General features: G+C 47.9%; 3 protein-coding genes across 3 annotated transcripts; 2 read left to right on the top strand and 1 right to left on the bottom strand.

Annotated features, from left to right (window-relative positions):
* Positions 1–4,728: 4,728 nt before the first annotated feature.
* LOC4330002 (protein CANDIDATE G-PROTEIN COUPLED RECEPTOR 7) lies at positions 4,729–6,740 on the bottom strand. The gene is made up of 2 exons (XM_015768686.3): positions 5,622–6,740; positions 4,729–5,514 (listed from the first exon to the last, which is right to left on the bottom strand). The coding sequence occupies exons 1-2, from the start codon at positions 6,516–6,518 to the stop codon at positions 5,017–5,019; spliced, it is 1,395 nt and encodes a 464-aa protein (XP_015624172.1). The 5' UTR covers positions 6,519–6,740; the 3' UTR covers positions 4,729–5,016.
* Positions 6,741–8,074: 1,334 nt separating this feature from the next.
* LOC136355276 (uncharacterized) lies at positions 8,075–8,416 on the top strand. Its single transcript, XM_066307662.1, has one exon. It carries the CDS (start codon positions 8,075–8,077, stop codon positions 8,414–8,416), a length of 342 nt encoding a protein of 113 aa, XP_066163759.1.
* A 10,788-nt stretch (positions 8,417–19,204) lies between these two features.
* LOC4330001 (transcription factor MYB57) lies at positions 19,205–21,288 on the top strand. Its single transcript, XM_015768685.3, has 3 exons — positions 19,205–19,491; positions 20,073–20,202; positions 20,311–21,288. The coding sequence occupies exons 1-3, from the start codon at positions 19,350–19,352 to the stop codon at positions 20,906–20,908; spliced, it is 870 nt and encodes a 289-aa protein (XP_015624171.1). The 5' UTR covers positions 19,205–19,349; the 3' UTR covers positions 20,909–21,288.
* The last annotated feature ends 4,510 nt before the right edge of the window (positions 21,289–25,798 follow it).

Here is a 25,798-nt window from a genome sequence, read left to right as displayed (position 1 = left end):
GGTACTCATTGACACTGTTGTTGCCTTGCTTAAGTCTGTTGAATTCCTCTTTCTTCATATCAATGGTGCTTTCAGGCACATGAGCTGCACGGAAAGCCGTAGCAAACTCATCCCAAGCAATGTTAGTGGGTTCAGGGTGTGCATTGCAGTAATTCTCCCACCAATCTGCAGCAGGTCCTTTTAGCTGGTGAGAGGCGTAGAGCGTCTTCTCAACAGGAGTACACTGCACTAAGTTGAGTTTTCTATCAACATCTTTCAGCCAATCGTCAGCCTCGACGGGCTCGACGGTCTGAGAGAACTCTGGCGGACGAGACCTCAGAAAGTCTGTTAGATTGGATCTATTGTTGCCCATGTGAGGGTGGCCATTTCCATGCGCATTGTGCTGATAACCGGCTACGGCTGCGGCTAATCCTTGCAAGATTTGTGTCTGAACTGCCATTAAGTGTTGCATGTTGTTTTCCACATGAGGTGGGGAAGGGAGGCGTTCTTCTCCAGAATTGTGACTGGCAGTGCGGTGAGAGCGGTGAGACTGTTCCATCTCTGCATTACGGGAAGCTGTGTGATGCGAGCGGTTGCTGCGGCGGGGTTGCTCAACTTCTGCGTTGCGGGAAGTAGTACGGTGCGAACGGTTGCTGTGGTGAGACTGCTCATTAGCTGACTCATGATTTGCTTCTGGCTCAACTCTACCTTCCTCAAAACCAAAGCGGGCTGGTGCACGAGCAGCACGGCGGGGGCGGCTAGCCATCTAAACTCCCAGATGAGGGCGAGGTAAGAATCAGATAAGCACTTAGGAGGGCAAGGAGCAAAGTAAATAGCAACTCAGATAGCACACACTAGGCATAAACTGGATTTTTCAAATCATAAAAACACCTAATACAACGGGTGTGGACAAGTCACAGAGCTACGCCGAGCTTGACTGTGCGCACACCACCTAGGAGAACCGGACTACCAAACAACACCCACATCAAACACACGCACGCACTACCTCGCCACGACTCCAAAAGAGTTGGCGGCGGAACAAAAGGGCCTAACACACGGACGGCTGCTGAAGACTGCCTCCTCTACTCCTCGTCTGCCTGGCTGCCTCCTGTAGTCGGCTCCTCAGTCGAAGAAACGTCGATCGGCTGACGCGAAGGGACCGGCGGAACCTGTCGAGGGCCGACAGCAGCACGGGCCGCTGGCGGTGTGGGAGCTGGGTAGTCGAAACGGAACACGGTGGAAGAACCAACAACACGCTTCCGCGCAGTGCGGATAAAGCGTGGGCCACGGTGGGAGGAAGCAACTGGGGTGTGTCCAGGGGTGTAGGAGGGGCTAACTGGGTGAGGGTAGGGGGAGTACACTGGTGAGTACGGCGCACGCGAGCTGGGGGAGCGCAGGCCACTGGGAGTGCGAGCAGAGCCGCGGGAGCTGTGGGAGGACAGGTGGCTGGCGTGGTAGAGGCGACCTGAGTCCCAAGAGACAGTGTCAACTGAGGTGACACCCTCCTCGGCCAGACGGGCCTCCAGAGCGGCGTAGCGGCGGGCAAGGGAGCGGTAAGCCTCAAGGAGTAGGTCGTGCTGAGTGGCCTGAGCCTCCGAAAGCTCAACCATGCGAGTCAGCACTGGCTGAAACTCACTGTAAGGACAAGGGTACCTGGCGTTTGCGTGGCCAGAAGGAAGGCGTGGAAGCTGCCGGAAGGCAGAGCCCCCGAGACGGTGGCTGTAGTCGTAGGCCAAGCGACGAAGCGCAGTCCAGGAGAGGTCCTGGCACGCGATCTGGAGAGTGGGCCTGGCCACAGTGAAGTGGTGTGGGCGAAGGCCAGCTCCGTGTATACCTCCACGAGGGTAAAGGTACACAGAGAGCTCACAGCGAGGGGGAACACGGTCCACGGAGTACCCCGTGTACTCGGGACACGAGAAGCCAAGGAAGCGGGCGAGGTCTCGAAGCTGAGCGACATGGTGACCCTCACCAAAACCGTGGGAACTGAAGCTGGCGTTCACTGCCATCTACAATTTTGAAAGAGGGAGAAAAGATCAGTAACCATTTTAGAAACAAACTATTGAAAATAAGGAAACCAAAAAAAGCCTTAGCTTTTCGCAAGTAGTTTTGAACTTAGTACCCTTAGGGTCGTCCTAAACGTCGGGTTTCGCCCTAGGGGCAAGCCTGTGCTCTGATACCATCTCTTGTCACGCCCCTAACTAGTCCCGACCGGAACTAGCCCGTGACGCTCCAAATTAACCTGTTAATCTATACCAGTCCTAGGAAACAGTGCTGGTATCACAGGAAGACAGAATATCACAGCAACAGAGGTCTCTTTATTATAGAGTAGAGGTACAGTCATGTTGGGCTGCGGACAGATCCCGAGCTCACAACTGCATTTCAAAAGGGAAGCGGAAGCCAAGACTCGGACCAAACAACACAGGCGCGACTTGGGAACTAGGCCGAAACCCTAAAACTCATCGTAGCGGGATCCGCTTCATCTTCTTCAGCAACTGGGGGGGATTATTTATATAGAGCAAGGGTGAGTACGGGAGTACTCAGCAAGCCATAGGAAATAAGTGTTTAATGCAAGCTTCAAGGAAAGGCTGTTGTTTTTGCAATTGATTTTATTTGATCTCTTTTCTGAAAACAACTAAGTGAGTGCTTCTCAAACGACACGGATGAGACAGTGCGTCTCGTCCGGTCGGAGTATGTGCAATGTATCAGTCTTTTGAATTGATCAAGATTGGCACCCGGCCAACAATTTTCAAACGGCCACCCGGGCCAACAACTTTCAAACGGCCTCCCGGGCCTAGCTGATCCCATCAGCTGCAGATTTTCCAAACATCGATCCCCTTTCCACAACAGCAATTTCACAAGCAGTAGTCAAACAAAACTATGCTAGGAATCACCTCACATCCGCCCATGACCGTGGGCACGGCTGTTCGAACAGTTTGTTAACCTCTGCAGAGGGGGTACACTTTACCCACACGACATTACTAACCCGGATCACCCAGCCCGTGGGGATCAGCCACGTCGGGAGACCTCCAAGCTTTCATGACAAGGCATTTCCAAAGCCGACACAGGTTTACCATATGCCGACGAGAGGGGTCCCAGACCAACAACAGGTTAGGTCCCATACCATACTGTGCCAGGAAGCCCAGGGGTCCTCCCCGACACTACCCCGGCGAATCCACATGTCTCTCGGCATCAAGGCTCCCCTGATAAGCTAGTTACTCAGCCAGGGGTGTCCCATTCCACCCATGTGGTCGTACTTGTCTTATGTTCGGATGAAATTCCAAGGAAACGGTCCTTAGGTGCAAGAGCGGGAAACCGTACACCCGGTACGTTCCCCGGTCCGCGGTTTTGGAAAATTCATTTAGTTCGCAAGCACCGACCCAGGTGTCGGGTTTTCCAAGTCTTTTGTAAAACCCAAGTTTTACCCAAGATGTTTATCATATTTTAAGTTTGAAGGCGACCGTCGATACTCGTGCAGAGTGCACGATTTCCGAGGCGCAACTGGGTGGTTACAAGGGAACATGGTATAACAATTAACGAAGGAAGGATCAAATGCAACAAATTAGGTAGGCTGCCATTCTGCCTTGCAGACGGGACAAACAGATTAAGTGCGATCCTATTAATGCATAATATTTTTCAAGCAACATAATTAAGTTCAAATATAGGCTCAAGATGTTCAAAGGTGGCTTGCCTTGCTCGAGATCTTGAGCTTGATCCTCGAAATCCTTGGACTGCGGGTCTTCGGGTGTATAGGAATCAGGAGATCAGGAATTCTGGACCGTATAGAAATCGTACGACGTCGCCCGTTCCCGAGTGATCAAACGTTCACGAAACTCCGCATAAAACTGACCAAGTCGTATCGATCTTCCAGGGCGCGCGGAAAACGAATTAAGCATGCCAGCTGCGACGACGATTCAGATGGAAGCGTCGCCGGCAGACCATTGGTCTCCCCGTCATCGCCGGCGGTGCGGTTGCCATGGTGTAAACTGGTGCCGTGTCGTGAGCACTGCCATCGTACTCCTGTTCGTTGGCCTCGCTGTCGGCGGGTTGTTTTACCTCATAGCTGTGTCCACCAGGGATCTGGTTTACTCCGCCTCGATCGACGCCGTCTCCGGCCTCGATCTCGACCACCCGACGCTGGACCCGGTGTTCAACCTCACAGTCCGCCTCTCCTCGCAGAACCAGGTGACCAACTACCCAAACTGCATCTGGCCTGGTACAACCGTGGAGGTCACCTACCGCGGCGTCCAGCTCGCCATCGGGTCCGTGGAGCAGCTCTGCGTCGGGGCGCGGGAGACGAAGGAGCAGCACGTCGTCGCGTGGGGCGCCGGCGTGCGCTTGCCGGGCTCCGCGCTGGACGCGCTCGCGGCGGACGCGCGGCGCGGGGCGGAGGCGTTCGACGTCGCGGTGAAGATCCCGACCGTCATCCACAGTGGCTACCACAGCTACGACCCCCGCCACGTCCACCTGGGGACGCTTGTGTCGTGCATGTCGAGGCGGGTCGGGGACGACCCCGTCGCCGCGCTGAGGACTCCGTGCCATGCGTCCAGTACGGACATCGCTGCGTCATACCCAAACAAGGGGAGGACGCAGCCTGGGGGTGCCAGTTAACGTGCGTGAATATGCAATCCGCCCGTCATGTGGTAGTGAGCGAGACCAGTTTCTACGTTACTAGAATATAATAGAGTTCAGTTTTTTTTTGGGTCAATATATATTTTGTGGTGCATGAATTATACATATATAGCCGAGGAATCAATAATAGATCATGATATAAAACAACAGTCCATAATGTCCATTGCTGTACACTCTATTATGCAATTTTGTTGCTAATTTCCCGATCCGTTGAGCATGCCTTCTTGTACAAAAGGGAGAGACACACCAGTCGTCACATCATCACCGTTTCAGGCACACGCCAATCCGCGAGCCTGACGCTCCGATCGAGCACGAAACATATAGTCGTACACAATTAACGCAGCTAGCCAACTAATGAAACGCATAAAACTTGGGGGGAAAAATCATATGGACGATCCACGAGGGCGCTCAAAATCGACCTTCGTCGTCCATCTCACGCTCGACCGCCGCGTCCTCCACCGTGTCGCCAATGTACAAGTACGGGTTCTTCGCCACCGGCTGGAAGTTGTAGAAAACGAACAGGTAGAAGGCGAGGCTGGCGGCCTCGATGGCCACGTTGACGCCCCACTGGTACTTGTAGCTGAGCAAGGCGAGGAACGCCGACGCGATGATCCGGGTGAAGTAGAGGTAGCCGACGACGACGAGGTAGAAGCGCTTGAACAGCGTGAGCTTCTGGAGGTTGAGCGCCGCCTTGCCATCGGTCTTGGATGCCTCGCGCATGCTGCGGATCGACCAGATGATCGGGAAGAACACGGCGCAGCAGCAGATGACGTCCACCAGCAGGAACACCTGGTTCCACACGACCCAGTCCTGCCCCGTCGGCCCCGTCTCCCCGATCACCACCAGCAACAGGTTCTCGACCACTTGCAGCGGGATCACGATCATAAGCATGTTCTTCTCCCTCTCCTGGAACGAGTAATTCGCAATAATTCTGTAAAAATGGAAAATTCTATAGCCTGGAATTCTAGGTTCGTTAATGGCGAGAGAGAGTAATTAAGATCAATGGTGATCACCTGGAGGTAGGGCTTGAGGATGGACCAGCCGGTGCCGATGAGGATGATGACGGTGAAGAGCAGGACGCCCTTGAAGAAGCCGAAGACGTAGAACGCCACGTCCCAGCCGTGCGGCGTGCCGGTGCGCTCCACGTACCACGAGTCCTCCGCCGCGCACGCCATCTTGAGCGCCTTGAACAGCAGCAGCGCGCCCATGACGGCGTGGATCCGCTCCACCGTCGCGCGGTGCCGCACGCACACGCACGCCCACAGCGCCAGGAACGCGAAGTACACCTCCGACACGACCGTGTAGATGGTCGGCAGCGGCCGCAGGCCCACGGGTAGGTAGTCCCTGGGCCCGTCGGAGATGCCGTCCCGCACGTTGTACATCTCGGTGTACACGTCGACGGTGACCTCCACGCCGTCCTGGCAGTTGCTGAACACGACGGCGTACTGGTCTGGGTCGTCGATGCTCACGGTGGTGGTGACGCCGCCGGGCGGGACGTCGCCGAGCCGGAGCACCGGGAGGGCGTACTCGCTCGTCAGCACGCAGTAACTGCCCCCGCCGTCGTCGCCGTTGTCCCCCGGGTCGGCGGCCGCGTACGCGGACGCGTTGTTGATCTTCGGGAACTGGGTTCCGGAGATGAGGACGAACCCCATGAGGCTGGGGTCAACCGCGGTGCGCCGTGACCCCCGCCGGAGATTCCAAAACGAGCGGCGTATGGAGATGGTCGCCTTCCCGCCACGCTCGAAGCCAAACTGCTCGAACAGAATGAGAGGCCGAGCGTCCGACACGATGAGCGTCGTCCTGATCTCGGCATCGGCGCCCCGCACGAGGAGCAGCAGCACGACGGCGGCGGCTGCGACGGCGATGGAGAGGGAGGTGTCCATGGACCTTGCCGGCGATCGTACGTGCATGTCGTCCAACGCTGCGGATTAGCCGTTCTGCTTGTTGCATCGATCTTAATCTGCCCTTCCCGATGCAGAAATCGCACCATGCATCGATCTTAATCTACCGTGCAGGAGGAGGAGGAGGAGGAGGAGGGGCGGCAATGGAAATGGACAGGCGGTTCGTCGATGACCATGGCGTGTTTTAGGGATGGCCATGAGAGGAGAGCGAACGGAGAAGGGCGACGTGTTGTTTCTCTCCCGTTTTTGCAATGCCACGGCGGCCATGGTGGGCACATTTGGTACGGTGCTCCCGCGTGCATGGTAAATGGGCCTCATGTGATTTGGGCTGGGCGCCTGGGCAGTATATGGGCTTGATGGGCTGGGTGTAATATTTCTTCAGCGCACACCTTCTAATTTCAATTGCCTTATTCAAAATTTTCCACTTATCGGGAACACCTTTGCATATTTTCTACTTACTCCATTATTAAATCGCTGTAACATATGCATTATTCCCCACCATCCATAGGCACATCGTCGTTTTTAAACTTCTCTGTACCCATGACGGGGCATACGATCTGTCTGCTTTACGATTCTAGCTTCTCTTTAAGCTAAATTACTTTATATTTACAACTTTCTTTTAGAGAATTTTTCTATTTACTTTCATGTTCCCTAGCTGGAATCCTATTTTGTGCTGTTTTCCACTGCATTCCGTCCTACTATATGTAAAGCGGAATATGTCTGTCTAGAGCTCTAGGGTTCTTTTTTATGTCTTGGGCCACCAATGAATTGTTTACGCATATATGTATGTGTAGATTCTTGAGTACATCCAGAAGAGTGTAGAGATGCTCAGAAATGTAATGGATTCCTTTTGGCTTTGGCTCTAAGATTGTAGTAAAAGAGAATCCATTATATTACATGCGGGATAGAGATTAATTAACTCGATCATCAACATAGGATAAAGAGGCGCAAATATACCGTTTTATATTAAAGCCAAAACATAACCTACCAAAATTTTGGTGACTTAAGTAGTAAAATAAAGGAAAAACTAAGGAGTTATTTAGTATGGAAATCCTACAAGGAAAAAAAAACTAGAAATTGCTACTCCCTCCGTACTAAAATATAAGTGTTTTTGGATGGATGAGATACATCATAGTACTACGAATCTAGATAGTCTCTTGTCCAAATTCGTAGTAATATGATGTGTCACATCTACTCAAAAGCCCTTTGTGTCTCGAAATTCCTATGTTTTTCATATAGTGCTATCAAAAAACATTTTCACAATCTTGTGGATTTACTTTCTATAGTATTTAATGAGGTGTGGCATCCTATTTTACAAATTTGTGTATTTACTTTCCATATTATTCACTGAGGTGTGGCATCATGTTCTTGTATTTTCTAAATCCTGATTTTCAAATACCTGAATGTATACTCTTGGAGCTTAATTTGCTCTAAGGCCCCCGCGTCGCCTCCCGCTCGGGCGACTCGGGCGGCGACCCAAGCCACCGCCGCCGCCGTTCTTCCCCCCTCCCCTCTGCCTCGCCGCCGCCTGAGCAAACGGCCGGCAAAGCCATCAGCTTGCTAGGATGGTGGCGGCGGGGCTCGTGGCGGCGGCCACCCTAGATCCGGCGCGGGCGAATCTGAGGGTGGAGGCCGGCCGGAGCGGCGCTGTCGTCGAGGCCGGAGGCGTGCAGGGCGCGCGGGCGACGGCGGCAGGTGGTCGTGGTGGCGACAGGCGGCGCAGGGGCGCGGGGTTGGCGGCGGTAGGTGGAGGCAGAGACTGGCGGTGGGATGTGGGCCACGGTGGTGAAGGCGGCGGCAGGCGGAGGCGGCGGGGTGTGGGCCGCGGTGGTGAAGGCAGCGGTGGCGGAGTCTACGACCTCGGGCATCACCGGATCCGCGTCGACCATTGCCGGATCTGGAGCTAGGTGCGGGAGGGGAGGCGGGTGGCAGCGGGGATGCGGTGGCAGCGGGGATGCAGGCGGCAGCGGGAGCATAGGAGGCGTGGCTCTGGTGGTGGTGGCGCGTGGAGGAGCGTGGAGGCGAGGCCGGTGGTGTGGAGGCCGGCGCGGCCCGTGGAGATGCGGCCGGCGGCGTGGCGTGGAGGCCGGCTCGGCAGCGTGGAGTCGGGTGCGTCACGTGGAGTGTGGAGGCCGGCTCGGCAGCGTGGAGACGCGACTGGCAGCGGGAGGCCGGTGCGGCATGTAGAGGCGCGGCCGGCGGCGTGGAGGCTGGCGACGGCGCGTGGTTGTGCGGCCGGCGATGGCAGAGGCCGGTGCAGCACGTGGAAGCGCGGCCGGCGGCATGGATGGCTAGCCGAGCTTCGACGACCGGTCCCTTGGCCGCCTTGGCTGGTTCTAGTCGGTGCAGCAGGGGAATGTGGGCGACGATAGGTTGAGTCGAGGGTTGAATGCTTGTGAGACGTCGTGGACTATCGTGTGGCCGTCGATGTGGGGGGCTTGTGTGGGTAATGTGTAGACGCCGGTGAAAGCCTTGCCGTGCCTTTGGCCGGTTCGATGACGACGACGCCGTTGGCGCCGTTTCCCTTCTTGAAGGCGTTGTCATGGCGCTCTGCCATTTGCCCCACAAATCTCCAGGTGAAAACCTTGCTCCGGCCTCGGACGAGCGGTGACGACGTTACGCGTCGTGTCCTTCTTGGGGGCATCGCTTCGGGAAAGTTCCTTACATCGATGACTATTGATGGTCCCTTCGGCTCAAAAGCTTTCTTTCCTTGGCATTCGGCGAGGCCTAAGCCTCTTGGGTCTGCTTCGTTCTATGATGGACGACACACTCTTCGGTTGCTTCTGCGGATGAAGTTGGAGCTGCTCGCTGTTGGGGTGCGGCGACGCTTGGCAACGATGACGTGTTGTAGTCTCTTCCAAAGAGTTGGTGCTGGCCATGTGGAGGAAGTGGCTCTTTGGTGGCTTGGCTGATGTCCATTGTGGATGTCGGAGCTGCTTTCGCTTTGGCGACTTTTGTGGCTTCAGTGTCGCTGCAGTGGTGAAGTCGGCGCTGCTGGGTCGCTTGGGCGGCTAGCTCGGCAACGATAATACCTCTTCTGTGATGTCGGAGCTGTTGTGCCGCTTTTGTGTTTAGCTTGGCAACGATGTCCTGTATTTGGGCTCCGCTGTTGTTGTTAGTTGTGTGTTAGGTCCCATGCTTTCTTCTGTCCGTTGGGTTTTAGCCGGTTCCCCATAATTAACCGTGCAGCTGTATGGTTTTCGGGCCTGATTTCCCTTATAAATTGGGTCGTTGTCTCTTGTCTGTACAGTTTCTCCCTCTCTTAATATAAAACCAGCAATGCTGGCTTAGGTTTCAAAAAAAAAAATTGCTCTATAAGTAAGACCGGTTCGGAAAAGCTGGTTGTTGCAACGCTGCTGAGCAGTATCTACAGTGCTACAGCAGCCAGCCAACAGCGGTCGTAGGAGCTTTTCAGCCAGTACAAAACAACTAGCTGCATTCAAAATAGTCCAGACCGCTGCAGCCGAACGGTTAGGATGTGCATCACAGCTGAGATTGACGTGGAAACAGGATACTAAACATGCCTTAATTCGAAGTTGTTCCATGTTCTACCAAACAAAATGTCTTATCATCCATCACATTCATATATATGAGCAAAGTTCTTGATCATGTCCTTTGGGACGAACAGAAAAGATTTTGCCTACAACTCAAGGTCGTAGGCAAAGAACTGTTTCTCATGCATCGTGACGCAAGCATATTAGCACTGTCTTTTCGCTGGGCCGGCTTGGAGCCCTGCATGATGCATCAATATTTTTCTTCCTCTGAACCAGCAGCAGCTCGCTTGCAGCACGGGCAAATCATACGTACAGATCACGTTCAGTTCGCCGAATAATAACCAAAACTAGAATACTAATGAGATCGACCCTTCTAGTAGTAGAAATGCAAAGTGCAAAAGCGCCAGGGAGAATACCATCCGACCAGAAAGACGCTTGAGAATCGACGTGCCATCGCAAGAAAACAAAAGCAGAGAACATATATAAACCGGGCGATCTCGATCTCGATCATCTGCAAATGCTTAACAAATAATAACAGTAGTAGCAATCCAAAGCCAACGCCCTGCAATTATATGTGCGCATATGTGGATCGCCCTTCCCTTTCCGGTCGCTGGGCTTTATCCGCCCTCGCCCATTTAACAATCCGGCGCGCGGGACACCTGTCGCCGGCTCGCCGCGCGACTAGCGCGCCGTGGCCGCGGGCGACAGCGACGCCGCGCGTAAACTAATCGGCCGCGGGAGCTTGCCCGAAATGGCAGCCATTGAACGCCGGAATAGTTTAGTCTCCCCGCGAGCGCGCCTCGCCAGAAAGCAACGAGCCGTACGTCGACGTAGCAGCGGACAGCGCGCGCGGATGGTGGGTGTGGGTGTGGGTCGTGGCGTGGTGTGCGACGGCGAACGTCCTGGCAGGGCCGTGTGGCGTGTGGCGAGAGAGAGGGACCGAATGCGTGAGCCAGGTGGGCGCGCGGGCTGGAGCAGCGCGTCGCATCGATCCCACTCGCCGTGACAGCTACGCCGGAGATAAAATAAACCGGCTGAATCGATCGCCCGGCCGTGGCTAAGCTAGCCGTGTAGGACCAAGCTACTTACGGGCTAGGCTACAGGGCTCTACGTGGAGGCGAGGGGGCTCTCCGGTCTTGCCGGCCAGCCGGCCAGGACGGCATCGTGAGGCTGTGACAAAGATGCCCTTTGCTCGGTCCCCGGTTAATTTAGTGAGGTCTAAAGAGAAGAGTAAAAGAACATCCCATTGCAACATTCTGGTGCCTCGACTGCTCTCCCGCCCTGATGTGATTTATTGATTAATTATACGGAGTAGTAAGAGTGCTGAGTCTTTTTAATCAGTGCAGGAATTAAATTCTACTGCAAGGTTATATGCAACGTGTTCCCCTGTTGCTCGTAAAAGAGATACGACCGACAGGGAGAATGACTGAATATGCAGGAAGTAGAGTGAAATTGGTTCTGCTTGCCTACCTTGGGCTAACTACTCGTAGTCGTAGCAAAACGAACACCATTACACCAATATTCATGCAAAAGTTTTCAAATCAACGCCTATTTGCAGAGATCAACACACGTGTTAATTAATTCGTTGGTCTTCCACTGCAAATCTGCAAGTCGACGGCTGTGGTCTCTCCTATGTCCTATCTAGGCTAGTTAGCTTTCACGGGTTTCCACAAAAGCAATGTGTAGCCAAGCGAGTTGGCAGTTAACGAAACATCTACTTCGATCTGATCCCTAGTTTAACAAACTGTTCAAACTTCAAAGCGTGTAAAAGGATTAGATTTGACAAAGGTGCATTAACCAGTGATCAGTATACCATTGTACATGCTGCGGCGGCGCCGTGCGTGATCACGCTCCGAGATAGCGTTACTGGTTTGGCGGCCTGCAACGACGACACGTCAATATATACCAGTAACCGCGTTTCCCCGCCTGACAAAACGGAGTTTTATACAATTCTAGTGCACTAATCAAAGGTTAGCGTGTTCAAGTGCAAGATGTTAGCACGTAACTATATAGTTTTCTATGGCAGGAGAGCTTTGCTCTGGTCCTTCTAAAGTCCAGCTAAAGTGCCCGTCTTTTTATCTCAGCTTTTTTTCCCATCTTACAAGCTGATGAGACTAGGGGTCTTTCTCTGATCTGCCGAGAGATTAGGAAGTTCCGGTCGGTTCTGAGATGTCAACTGGTGGATTGGCCTTTCTTTGCTCTGCCCCATCACGCATGCTCTTTATCTTCAGATCAACAGGGTAAATGATGAGTGCTGAACTGCTGACTGGGAGGATCGACTGTGTATGGCTCCGTAGTATACCATGAATTAATTCTTTTGTTATTTTGAACGAACCGCAACTGATTGTGCAATTCTTTTGTTATGAATTAATTATGAATATACTCCCTCCATTATATATTTATAAGCCGTTACAAATTATTTTTATTAAATATTATGTAAATATATTTTGATAATATGTTTGTTTTATGTTAAAATATGGCTATATTTTTTGAAAAAACTTGGTTAAACTTAAACGTGTTTGACTAGATAAATATTAAAACTACTTATAATATAAAACGGAGTGAGTAGATATTAGGATGTGTGACACAGCACAAACACGAATGGAAGTGGTTTTCATTTTTTACTCCAAATCTTTGTGTCATGATAAAGTGAACGCACGTCACTACTAAGCGATTAGTTTTTGTTCTCTTGAACTAGCGCAACTTCATTGTTATATATCCACTTGCTTCTTTATATATTACATTTTCCTTGGCAAGAAGTATTGCTAAGTTCCGGATGCAATTATGCAGAAAACGACTTATCGCCTTAAGTTCACAACTAAAACATGGAGCATATGGCCAACTTAAATTTCATGCACGAATAATATAGAATAAATAGCATGATATTCTTCTACATGTGTGGTTACTATTACAACATATGTCCACACATGTTCTCATTCAGGTAATAATAACCTAACTTAAAAGGCTGTAAAAGTTATACTGTTGGACAAAGCCTGACAACCATTCAAATGAAAAATAACTTAAAAGACCACTAATCTACACGATAAGAATATATTGGTATACGCTTGATTGCTAGTAGTGCTTACCTAAGTGGTGTGTTTATTTAAGAGTTTGAACAATTGAACAGAAAACAAGTATATGCAGCATGTTTTTATTGAAAATTGCCTGATTTTGCACCAAAAAAAAGGCATAGCCTAACGGCAAATCTTTAAGGTCATTAAATTTCTAACTAAAACAAACCCACATGCGTTTACTATTAGCGTGCACCAAGATTTAATCTCAGGTGAGTGTAGTCATACACTTCACCATTTCCACATAATTCACATTATAAATTAGAAAAGGACATTACTTTATTCTTTCGACGCCACAAATTACTGTAGCTACGGTGTAAAGAACCATACAGTTTCCATGCTATACTCCCGTCAAAGCTAGAAATACTGTTTTAAACATTGACAAGTTCTTCAAAATACATTTCTGTTGTAAAACATTTTAAAAACCTAATGATATTATAATTTCATAAAATATTTTTAAAAGCAAATGTTCTACACACATGATTTTTATACACCCATCTAGTAGTAATTAAATATTGGGAAAATTGCAAAACCACCCCAAATATCACTCTAAGTTTGAGATACCCTCCCTGTAAGAAAATTTGTTGCAAATTCCCACCTTCTAATTTACCTTGGTTTTGATTTAGGCACCTTGGTTTGGAATATATAGTGAGTTTACCATGAAAAACACAATGAAATGACCATGATAACACAACGAAATGATCGTCTTATACAGAACAAACAACATAATCTCTTGCTCCCGCCGAGTGGGACTCGGCTGATTTTGCCACAAGATTCTTCATGAATCACGTACGTGTGGAGAGAATGTGTCTAAATCAAACCAAGGTGAATTAGGAGGTGGGGATTTGCAACAAATTTTCTTATGGGGAGGCATCTCAAACTCAGAGTGACATTTGGGGTGGTTTTTGTAATTTTCCCTTAAATATTTAAAAGGATGCATGCTAATTAATTAGTTTTGTATAGTTTGACTTAAACAAATTTGAAATGATATGATATGTCGTATGTAAAAAAGAAAATGATATGAAGGAAACGCTAGTGGTTTTGTGTGGATACATGACTTAATCCACTACCACTAGAGTATAAAATTCTTATACCCATAAAATATTCGCATACGCACTTGCGCTATCAATTCAGTGATATTAGTGATTTTCTGCTAGCCTTTATCTGTTTAGCACTTTCTCCGTTTTATAATGTAAGATTTTTTAACATTGTCTGTATGAATATAGATATTAATGAATCTAGACATATAAACGGAGGAAGTATGTATTAGAGTACATATATTTTTTATCGGAAACTAGAGTACATGCATCAGCGTGTACGTGTGTGATGGTGGTGTACGTGCGCGCATCTATCTCCCGTGTAATCTAAAAACACAACACCTGCATATGTCATATCTGCTACCTACTTTTCTCGCGAACGAAATCGGACGGCACGCACTGTACGCACCACGTGCAACACGTACCAAGTACCATGTTCTCAACCTAATAAAAATCAGCTAATTACCTGTGATGATCGGTCTTTCCACGCGATAATACCATTGTCACGAACCCATCATGCGCAACTAACGAACCCCGCGCCGCGCGAGGATGACGGATCGCTCTCATGAACCCTACCTATCCATGAATCCATCCATCCATCCAGCGAAATTCGCTTCCGGCATCATGCCATCCACGATCCCAGCGGCACAACGCGCCACACACCACGGGCCGCTCGTACAAGTCCGTTGTGCTGCGTGCAGAGTGCAGCGTGCTCCTCGACAAGGAATCTCTATCTCTCTCGTCAATTCTCCTCTGCTCTCTTTTTTTTGTTTTTTTTGTCCCATGTTAATCCCTACTAGTACTAAGCTAAAGCGCGCTCTGATGGGGGTGATATTATCACATCCCGATCCCGCGATATCATCAGCGCCCACTCACTCACGCCGCGCACAGCCGCGCGCACTCGCGAGCACGCGCGCTTTACGCTTTTTCTTACGGCCTAAACCGTGTGAGCGAGCGCGCGGGGGTGAGCGAGCGGTGGATTCCACAGTGTCGCGCGCGCTTGACCCCGAGTCAGCGTGCGGTCCCGACTCCGACTCCGCGGGCGCGGTTGCGCGCTGTTGGTTGGAGTACGCCGCGGCGAACGACGGGGAGAGTGGTGGACTGGACTGGTAGCGTGACGGTGGTGGGGTTAGGCCCCGGGGCTCCCGTGTTGACGACGCGGCGACCCGGCCGACCGTATAAAGGGAGACGTACTCCCTCCGTACTCGTAAAGAAAATCATTTAGAACAATATTTAAGTTAAATCTTAGAAATATAAATCATGAATAATCACAAGTTGTTGAGTTTAAAAATACAAAAATTATATAAATAGATTTATCTTAAAATTAATTTCATAAAAGTATAAATATATTATTTTTCAATAAATATTTTTATAAAAATAAGAAGTTAAAATTGTGTTTTGGAGATCGTGCCGTTTAAAAAACGATATCCTTTACGAGTACGGAGAGAGTATAACACGAGTACACGAGGCGCGGCGCGCGGGCGCGGAGCGGCACCGGAGGTGAATTCGCCAAAACGTGGTGTGGTCAAAGAGACCGCCCCGGCCTTTTGGCGGACGGCGACGGGTAGCTATATTAATCGATCGGATCAAGGCGCTGCTACGCTTTTTACGCTGCTAAGCGCGTCGCGGCTGGCGAAGCCTTGAAGCGACCGTGATGCCCCCCGCGACGGCCAGGTGTTTAACGAGTTAGGCTAGCGTTGCGCGCGGTCGCCGTCAGGTTGTGCTTGACTGTCCGGTGAATACCATGGAGAGGTAGCCAAAGGGAAATTACCAGCAAGGACCCCTGATCGTTGCCAGTGGTCGGCCTCACACACGTGCCAATCGAGAAGAGATGTTGTGACCAAGTTGAAGCCTGTGCTGCTGTGCCCAAGTAGCCTGTCCGTCCATGTGTTATTGTGTTGTACTACTACCATGGTGTGTACTGCTACTAGTTGGGCACAGTCAGATACATCGGACCAGGAGATTCGGAGATCGCTTCGAGCTGGATGGACTGCTAGCATGGTGTACAGGAAAAGCGACGTGAAGGAGCATGTCCGTTTGACTTGAGCAGCAGAAACTATATATATATATGCGATTCGGCGAAGGCCTACAGGCTACAACTTGACGGAGGCCTACAGGCTACAACTTGACCGACTTGAATGCATGGTAGGCCATGCGCACGTTTCGGCGCAAGTCAACTGCACATATGGCAACGCACGAGTACGACACTCTTAAGACAGGTCAACTGTCCTAGGCCAGGGCTTGTCCCAATGGGCACCTGAGCTGGGGCCATATGTGTATCTTGTATCTCATCCTAAAATTTTAAGCCATGTGACATCGAATGTTTAAACACCTGCATAAAATATTAAATATAGTCTAAAAAAATAACTAATTGTACAGATTGCGACTACTTTGCGAGACGAATATTTTAAGCCTAAATGCTCCAATGTGGTGCTACGGTAAACATGTGCTAATGACAAATTAATTAGGCTTAATAAATTCGTCTTGTGGTTTGCTCATAGATACTTTAATTAGTTTTTTATTAGTGCCCGAACACTAGGGGTGGGCATTCGGTCTGACTGAAAATTTCGGTCTCGGTCTTCGGTCTTTGAAAAGTGAAGACCGAATTTCAACGCAAAAATGTCAGGACCGAAAAATTCGGTCTCGGTCTCGGTCTCGGTCCTGACCGAAATTCAACAATATTTTCATACATGCAAAGAAATAATGAAAATTTTTAACACAAAAATCACAAAAAAAAATTATAAGCACTTATGAGTTAAGACTGTTATTAGGTTGCATGCCTAGAAGAAGTAGGGATGTAAAAATTATAGTTTAATCCTATTTAATATAGTGGATTGTAAGTTGCATTTACACTTTTTTGATAAATCGATCTTTTCGATCTATTCGGTTAACCGAGGAGACTAACTAAATTCACCGAACAAAATTCGGTCTTTCACTGCCTAGGATCGACTTGATGACCGAATTTCTCGGTCTCGGTCTTTTCGGTTCGGTCCTTTTCTGCCCACCCTTACCAAACACCCTATATAATACCCAATGTGACATGCCAAAACTTTACACCCCTAAATCTAAACACCACCTATATAGCAGTATTGTGTAGTATCCTACTGTAGTATGGATCCATATCCTTTTCCATTACTGCACAGTGCATAGCAGTAACAAGCTAACAGCAGCTGGCATGTGGGTTTATGATGTGTGAGGTCTACCTGTCAGCTGTAACTGTTGTATAGCAATAAATGCGTACAATTCATGTCATGCTAGTATACTACTCTGTTAAAAAAAACACATTCATCCCAACATGTTTGTCCAGATTAGGATTGGTTTTTTTTTATGGAGGGGTATGTGTTTTGCATGGATGTAAATGCACTGTATTGTTCTAAAATCTAAAATCTTAAGTGTACAAAAATATTGCATACATTCTTAGATAGATAGAAATATTGCATACCACTTACATCTCTTGAAAGGAAGATATATATTGGTTCAACCTAAAAGGCCACGCATAGATCGAACAATCATCACAACATAGCTATATTTTTAGGAAATTTTATTTTGTGAAAGTTAGAAATAAGTCATAATCAACCTGGGACTCAATCCACCAATTCTTGTATGTGGCTCATATTAATCACATACTCAAGCAAGTATATTCATGCTAAAGTTTCCACATATTCACACTTCATGTTTTAGGGAAAAAAATAATCACCTTTCTTTTACTAAAAAAAAATCACCCATAACCTTTGTCAAGTCGATGTACTAGCACGTCTACATATGCCATATTGTACTTCTCTTCCAACACATGGACACTCAGCTCAACAATAGGATTTAACAAGCATGTTCTCATTTTAATTTTGTTTGGTAAATCGGCCAAGTTAAAAAAAAGGGTAAGTTGAAGTACCTATTGGACCTACTGTTGCAGTTAGGGGTGATAATGGGCCTAATATTATTTTCTACGAAATTTGAGGGTTAGATTTGAAGTGGAGTGGACTGAATTTCTATATATTTTCTTTACTCAAAAATATATTGAGATTGAGTTCTTTTCTTCTCTTTTTCAACTCACCTCTCTCGTTTTCCACGTGCACACTTTTCAAACTACTAAACGGTGTATTTTTTAAAAAAAAATATACGAAAGTTATTTTAAAAAATTATATTAATTCATTTTCAAGTTATTCTTATCTAATACTTAATTAATGATACATTAATAAACCACCACGTTTTTCATGCAGGGAGGTCCACCTCACGAACACAGCCTGAGTAGGATTGTGAAAGGACCCATTACAACCCTGTAGTACATGCCACACCGTTTGACACCTATTTACCGGAAACAACACATTTGTAGTGATATGGATCTAATTAACCTTACCATATTTAGTTTCAAAGTGCAAACCTTAAAAATTAGAGTTATTTAAGTTTCAAAATTCATACCCTTAAATAAAAGTGATTTTAAGGCCTTAAGGAGGAGGCACCTCATCTTAATTGTATTATTTATTTATTTTGTAGGAGCACTGCTACACGTACTAAATTTCTTACTAAATTTGTGTAGTATATATTTATACATCAACACTAGATTAGAGAAATACCGAGAGATGCAATACTCTGTTCGTACTAAAAAGTGTGGTACCCCGGTCCATCCTACCGTAAGAAAAATTTGTAACTACTATCACATATATACTTGGTTGATTGAGTTTTTGAGTGTGATTAAAAGGAATCATTTTGCAAATTGTAGCGATCTGGCCCTCCAGGAGAAATAGCTGCCTAGCTACAAAGTAGGAAACATGGTTGGTTTTGTCCTTGTCGTGGCTACTCCAAGCAACACCAAAAAAAACGCATGCAGCTAAGCTAGGCAGAGGCAGCGCTTTCGGCAGGAAATCCTACGGTAAGTCGGTAATCCATCATCATATCAGCGGAGACAAAGTGCGGAAAAAAGGTTTATCAAAATTACCCGCGACACCGATCGAATCACCGCGGGGGCATTTCCGGCAACCCCGTGCTCCTCCGAAAGCAGTAGTGGCAGTGGGATGCCCCTGACAGCGACATGGCCTGGGCCGTGGTGATGAGTGATGACCCGGAGAATGAGAGAGGCGACTGTGCGGATATATATGCAGCGATAGCTCACTCGGTTGTTGCATCGATCGCTTCATCACTCGCTAGCTCATCACTGCGAGCGGAGACAGCTCAGGAGGGAGGAAGCAAAAGAAGAGAGAGAGAGATCAAGAGATAGACGAAGAGATTTGTCTGTGTAAATCAATGGAAGGGCAGCAGTTCGCTTGGGGAAGGGAGGAGGGAGGGTGGAGGAAAGGGCCATGGACAGCGCAGGAAGACAAGCTGCTGGTTGAGTACGTGAGGCAGCACGGCGAAGGGAGGTGGAATTCTGTCGCCAAGATCACAGGTAGGTGCTATAGCTACTGATTGAGTGGTGTTCTTGCATGTTCGTGACCATTTCGATGTTCTCTCGCACGTTGTCCCAAATCAAGAAGCTCGATATATATAGCCTTTTAGGAAGAAATTATAGCTAGTAGCATCAGTTTGCATTTGGTTTGTTAAATTGCACGTTGGGGCAGTCAAACATGCAATTAGTACATGTTTAAGGTTGCATATGTCGCCCATGATTGTCAAGTTGCATGATTTGATTCCAATTGCGGCATTTGGTACGATCGTGTTTTCGGAGAATAGGCATTTGGTGCTTGCTCTAGCACATGCATTAATTAATTAAACCGCGTATGAACTGCATGCACGCGCGTGTAAATTCGTCAGAACCTTTTCCTAGCTGTAACCGTGGAAATCCTTTTCCTAGCTGAGAGTTAGCTTCAGATGATTAGCATTAACCAAGCTTTACTTTCTTAGTTAAGTACAAATGGGAGTGGTAGGTGTGTCATGTACATGTTACTTTTTCTGCATATGTACGTCAGCTAATTCTGTCTGATGCTATGTATCTTACAGTACTGAGCCTGTGTATGTCGTGCTTTGCAGGTCTGAAGAGAAGTGGCAAGAGCTGCAGGCTTCGTTGGGTGAACTACCTGAGACCTGACCTCAAGCGAGGCAAGATCACGCCACAGGAGGAGAGCGTCATACTCGAGCTTCATGCCTTGTGGGGAAACAGGTAACAACCCATTTGCAAATCCTTTCGTGATCGAGCTCGATCGCGTTTAATTTTGCCATGAATGTGTAACTGATTCGATCGATCGCATTATTCTCTGTGGCGGTGTAGGTGGTCGACGATCGCGCGTAGCCTGCCTGGCAGGACGGACAACGAGATCAAGAACTACTGGAGGACGCACTTCAAGAAGGGCAAGCCGTCCAAGAACATCGAGCGCGCGAGGGCTCGGTTCCTGAAGCAGCGCCGCGAGATGCAGCAGCAGAGCCAGCTGATGCAAACCGGCCAGCAGCAGCAGCTCGGCCAAGACGACGACGCCACCAGCGCGGTGGTGGACGACAACCTTGCGGAGGTCGCGCCACCAGCCGCCACCTCGCTGACCCACGACGGCGAGCTCCAGATAATGCAGGAGATGGCGCCGGACATGGACGACCTGCTGTACTACCACCCGGGAGACATGTCGCCCTATTCCTACGACGACCTCCTCGGCAGCGGCGGCGGCGAGTGCGGCGCCGTGGCGGCCAGCGCTGGCGCTGCCGCCTCGACGAGCGAGGGCTCAAGCGAGGAGCTCGACGGCGGCGCCGCCACGTGGGGCAGCCTGTGGAACCTCGACGACGTGGTGCACGACATGATGATCGACTGCGCCGCCGGCGCCGGCTGCTGCTGGGGTAGCTTCCCTCCGCTACAGGATAAAGGCCTCGCTTTCTACTAGCTATAGCTTAACGATTACTAAATTGCTAGCTAGCTATAGCTACAAGCCTACACACTCTACAAGTAGATGTTCCTTTTGGTCTTGTGCATCGATCCAAACTGATAGCACACAGCAGCCTGTGCGTGTGGAGGAGGTCACACGTAGTGACTATGCAGGTGAGAGCGAGAGGCCATTTTGTGTACACGAAGTGTTGGTGGATAAGGATGCAACACCAACTATACTCCACTTTGAGTAGCTAGCTCGCCTCGATGGCATGTTTGGCTCATTTGAGAGCGCTTTTTCTAGGAGAAAAAGGAAGGGAAGAGTTTTTTTCTTTGTTTTGCTTTTGGAGAAAGAATATAGGAGGACTGCAGGGGGGAAAATCAGGTGTTAAAAGTGCATCTGAGCTCTTGAAATTTGACAGTTGTCCATTCGAGGCCATGTACTTCCAGGCAAATTATTCTATACATCATGGTGAGAATTCATTCATAGAGACGCTAGTAAGGACCTTCTTATAGTACTTGTGGTAATAGGATATTACTCTTAGGGTTTGCTAAGGGGCGAGCACTCGTTGGCAGCGAATGTATTCCAACAAACTCCACGTTTGTCGGGGTGTTCACGAGAGCCACAGACACGGACTCTACTACCCAAACCCCATCGGATCAGAGTTTCAGGGTGAGGAACGGGGGGAGGGGGTTCGGAAGTGGATGATGGCTGACACTGGTGGGATGGGAAAGGATGGTGGGGAAGATGGGTGCCAACCAGTTAAGTTGCACGGAGTTGTGGATTGCGGCAGGAAAGGGCATGGTGCGAGGGTTTGGTAGTGGTGTTGTCGACTAAAGGAGGTGGTGAAGGGGTAGAGGTTGGCGCAAAGAATTGACATGGTAAATAGGACAAGCTCAATAGAGGGAAACCTATCGTGGGGCTCGTTGGCGTCGAGTTTCCCGGTGTTAATTTTGCTAAGAAGAGGAAAAATGGGGCGGGTGCTAGAGGGTGAGGGAGGAAGGTCGCCTTAGTCTCTTGTGATTGGAGGAGGTCGTCTCAAGGAAGAGGATAAGGCGGGGGAGGTTTGGGGTAATCATTGATTCTAAGACAAAATTAAAATATATTTTTATATTTGTGAATGTACCTTTGATGTTGTCTAGAGGGAGTGAATAGACACACTTCCTAAAATTCACTTTGCAACAATCAGTATAGGCCGAAACTTCCAGTGCGCGCATGAGGACCTACAAAACAAGCCAAGCAACCTTACCTTAAAACTTTCGGTTTCTATAATAGAACTTATAGTCAACTAGTCCTTGGCAACAAAGAGCACTCAATCGAAACTTCTAGTCTATATATGTACTAGAACTTTCGGGACCAACAAAAAGCTAGAACCCAGTGCTCATGTTGCGTAAGATGACTCTCATCTGTAGATCAAGCGATCGATTTGAGCACTTGAGTGACAATTAAACCATTCTCGTGCATCCTCTTCATGTACAGCATACCTGGACCCTAATTCAAAATCAAAATTAAAGTTAACTTAAATCGCTTTGACACATTTACAAATTCTTTCTCTTGTTTTTAAGGGTCACCATTCGTCAATGAATTTCTTGAATAAAACTAATGTCTACTTATTTGTTAAATACACCAATCCATTAATCATTTTTGACATCAATTAGTCAAAATCCTCTTAGAGGACCTAGATGCACTTCAAATTTAAACCAACGTAATTTCCACTATTAATTCATCTATCTATCATAGCGGCCTCCATCAGTACCCTCCTAACCACCGGTCCATCCCCTTGATTTTGCCTAAGTAAGTGGGATAAGTACTTTTATTTTTTTTCTTTATTTAAGAGGACATCCCTCATATCTTTTCATGCCATTTAAATAGTTATATTTCTTAAAAAAAATGAGAGCATAGATAAATATGTGATATGATTCTATAAACATACAAGTTTAAATAAAAGGAACAAATTAAACTCTGCGTGTACTATTCACAATCACATTTTTTTAACTTGTATATGTTGAATTTAAACTTGTATATGAGTAAAGTAATATATCACATATTGATATATGATATTAAAATTATTACTATTTTGCATGGTTGACATGTACAACAACAAACGGGAGGCGACCTCCTCGAGGGAAATAAAGGTTATCTCCTAACTCGCGTACATTTCCATTTTTTTAGAAATCACCTATGTACGAGGAGAAGTGAAGGAAAAGCACTAAAGCAGCATGGTGTTCCAATGAGTGGTCCTTAAATTAAAATCTTCTTTTTTAAAACGGGCAAAAGACTTACACACCAATATATTAGTGGAAAAGAGAGAGATTTGACGACTATGATCTACCGACAGGGGCGGGCCCAAGGGGTAGTCCAGGTAGGCCCAAGACTATCCTAAAATTTGGTCCAGAGACCCCTAGGTATTCATTTTTTTGGCCCATGAAAAAAGCTTGGCCCATCAAACAAAGAAAACCCTAACTCCTCTTCAGGATGGCCGTCTCCCCCGTGCGCGGCGTGCGCTCTCTCCCCTCCCACTCGACGGCGTCACGGCGACAGCGCTCCCGCGACGCGAGCCGGCAGGCCGGCCGCCGGCGCGACTCCGGCGCTCCTGCCCCCGCCACTCCTCCCGGCTGGCCGGCTCCTGCGGTCCCGCCAGGTGCACGCGCCCAGCCGTGGCGGCGGCGCCGCGCCGGCGCCCGCACGGACACGTCCTCTCTCCGTCCCGCCGCGCCTTCCGGCCATCGCCTGGTGGCCTCCCGCAGGCCACAGTCCTGCTCCCGTCGTCCCGGCGTCCCGCTCCCGGCTCCCGCCCCGCCCGAGCCCGACGGTCGACGCTGCCAGCGGCTAGCACAGCAGCGCCCAGTCGGCAGCCGCCCAGGCCGGCCGGCGGCCGGCGCCACTCCATCTCCGGCTCTTCGCCTCTCCGGACTCCGGTGAGCAATTCCACAGTCCCTCTCCCCCTTCTAGAATCTAGAGACTAGAGTTCTAGTAGTAAACCAACAGGCAGCACTAGTGTACTACCCCTTTATATAACAATTTTGCATTTTTTGATGGTTCATGGTTGTTAGGAGTCCAGGAGATTGAGGCATGGAGAAGTCAAGCATTGCGTTGCTTTTTCAAAAGCATGAAGCAAAAAAAATGCTTGTGAACTTCTTGCAAAAAAAAATTTACATTTTGATTTAGGTAATATTTAAACTTATTTGTTATTTTCTACTTGTATTGAACCATTTAGAGTTATATACTGTATCGTTTACCACATTATATATCGAATCATATTGTATTGCATTCGAATTTTTTTTGGCTAGGCCTACCCTGGGTTCAAATCCTGGGTCCGCCACTGTCTACTAACACATATCATGGAGGTTACATGGGAGAGGGAGGGCACACTAAATTAACTAGGGAAAAATAATCGAACTCCTGAGAACAACGAGGAAAGGAGAAAAAGGAGAAAGAGTAAGTTACTAAGTGCCAAGAAGATCTCCTAGGGATTGGGCAACACCGCAACCCAAAGCTTCTCTTATTGCACGATGCGATCAACCACCATCTCCGTCGTGGAAATAATCCCCTCTAAGACATGAGCATTTTTTCTAGCCACAGGTGCCAAGGAGGACGAGGGAGTTGAACCCCTTTCTTGTGTGATCCTACAGTTGCTGGCAAGAAGACTCCCACCAAACTGGAAGCAGAGCCTGTTGACAGGGTGATAGCCTCTTGACAGGGTGATAGGGAGGCTAACCTGGCCCGGTTGAACAGCAACTTGTGCTAAACTTGTGGTGCGAAGACACACTGCACCAAGATATGGTCACCTAGATATCTATTGATTATCTCTATACAAACAAATCATTAGTGTTTATTATTCCGATGATCAGACGGGCTAGAACAATCAGCAAAAGATAGGATATGTGCATTCTTCTGGTGCATATATATGCTTTCGGGCCTGTAAGATCACTAGCACTCTATATACCATGTGCATTTAAACTTATATACTCTGCGGCAAAATTAATTATACTACTCTACTTTAGGGGTGTTTGCCTTATCAATATATATTAAAGCAGAAAAGTAGTGAGAATATAGGGAGATGAGCTTCTTTTTCATATGGACAAACTGAATGGAAGAACTTTCTTTTCCTAGAGACAACTGAATAGAAGAAACTTCAAGTGCACCGTTTGCACTCTCCACTAATAAGAATCTAATCATTAAAAAAGAACAAAAACGACAATATGCACTTGGTAGTGCTGTTTTTTTTATCGCACATCAGTTTGCATGTTAATTTCGTGACCATATTTTTACTTCCTCCGTTCTCAAATAAAAGACGTTTCAAAATGCATACATTCGAATCTTGAATCTTAAATCACTACTATATATGTACAAGCGCTAAGATTTAATGTCGTAAAAATGACATTAATAGATTTGTCATAAATAATATTTTTACGGAGTCTTTTTTTTTGTTTTTTTATAAGCTTGTGATTAGAAAAATAGTTATCAGACATGTGCTGGAGAATGTGCTGAGGTAGTTCTTGATATGTTCCCATTGCTTTGTTATGTAGTTGGGTAATTTTACTATCCTTAATAAGGTATGAGGTACCATATTTTTTAGTGTGAAACTTGATATCTCCATATACTAGACATCTTGATATATCAAATTTTTAGTGTAAAATATTGGTATTACATGTACTTTCTTAACTATTATAAAATTTCTCTATATAGTTATGTGCTATGAGCATATGATATACATTGTCAAATGCATATATAGCACACAAGTGACAAATATGTTTATAGTGATACATACACTCTCCATCTCATAAAAAAACAAATCTAATACTGGATACAGATTCATAATAACATGATGTATCACATATTCACATTTTGTACTAGGCTTGTTGGTTTGTTTTTTAAATAGAGGGAGTAAGTAGAGTGAGCTATATG

This window comes from Oryza sativa, chromosome 2 (assembly GCF_034140825.1).
Source record: "Oryza sativa Japonica Group chromosome 2, ASM3414082v1".
NCBI classification, from domain to species: domain Eukaryota; kingdom Viridiplantae; phylum Streptophyta; class Magnoliopsida; order Poales; family Poaceae; genus Oryza; species Oryza sativa.
The sequence above is the reverse complement of the archived record's forward strand: the minus strand, read 5'-3'. Positions and strand labels throughout refer to the sequence as shown.

Excerpts from the sequence above, each read along its gene's own strand:
- LOC4330002 (XM_015768686.3), bottom strand. The coding sequence starts at position 6,518 with ATGCACGTACGATCGCCGGCAAGGTCCATGGACACCTCCCTCTCCATC. Across the intron at positions 5,515-5,621 it reads TCCTCAAGCCCTACCTCCAG|GAGAGGGAGAAGAACATGCT; the intron begins GTGATCACCATT and ends TACTCGTTCCAG.
- LOC136355276 (XM_066307662.1), top strand. The coding sequence starts at position 8,075 with ATGGTGGCGGCGGGGCTCGTGGCGGCGGCCACCCTAGATCCGGCGCGG.
- LOC4330001 (XM_015768685.3), top strand. The coding sequence starts at position 19,350 with ATGGAAGGGCAGCAGTTCGCTTGGGGAAGGGAGGAGGGAGGGTGGAGG. Across the intron at positions 19,492-20,072 it reads TTCTGTCGCCAAGATCACAG|GTCTGAAGAGAAGTGGCAAG; the intron begins GTAGGTGCTATA and ends CGTGCTTTGCAG. Across the intron at positions 20,203-20,310 it reads CATGCCTTGTGGGGAAACAG|GTGGTCGACGATCGCGCGTA; the intron begins GTAACAACCCAT and ends GTGGCGGTGTAG.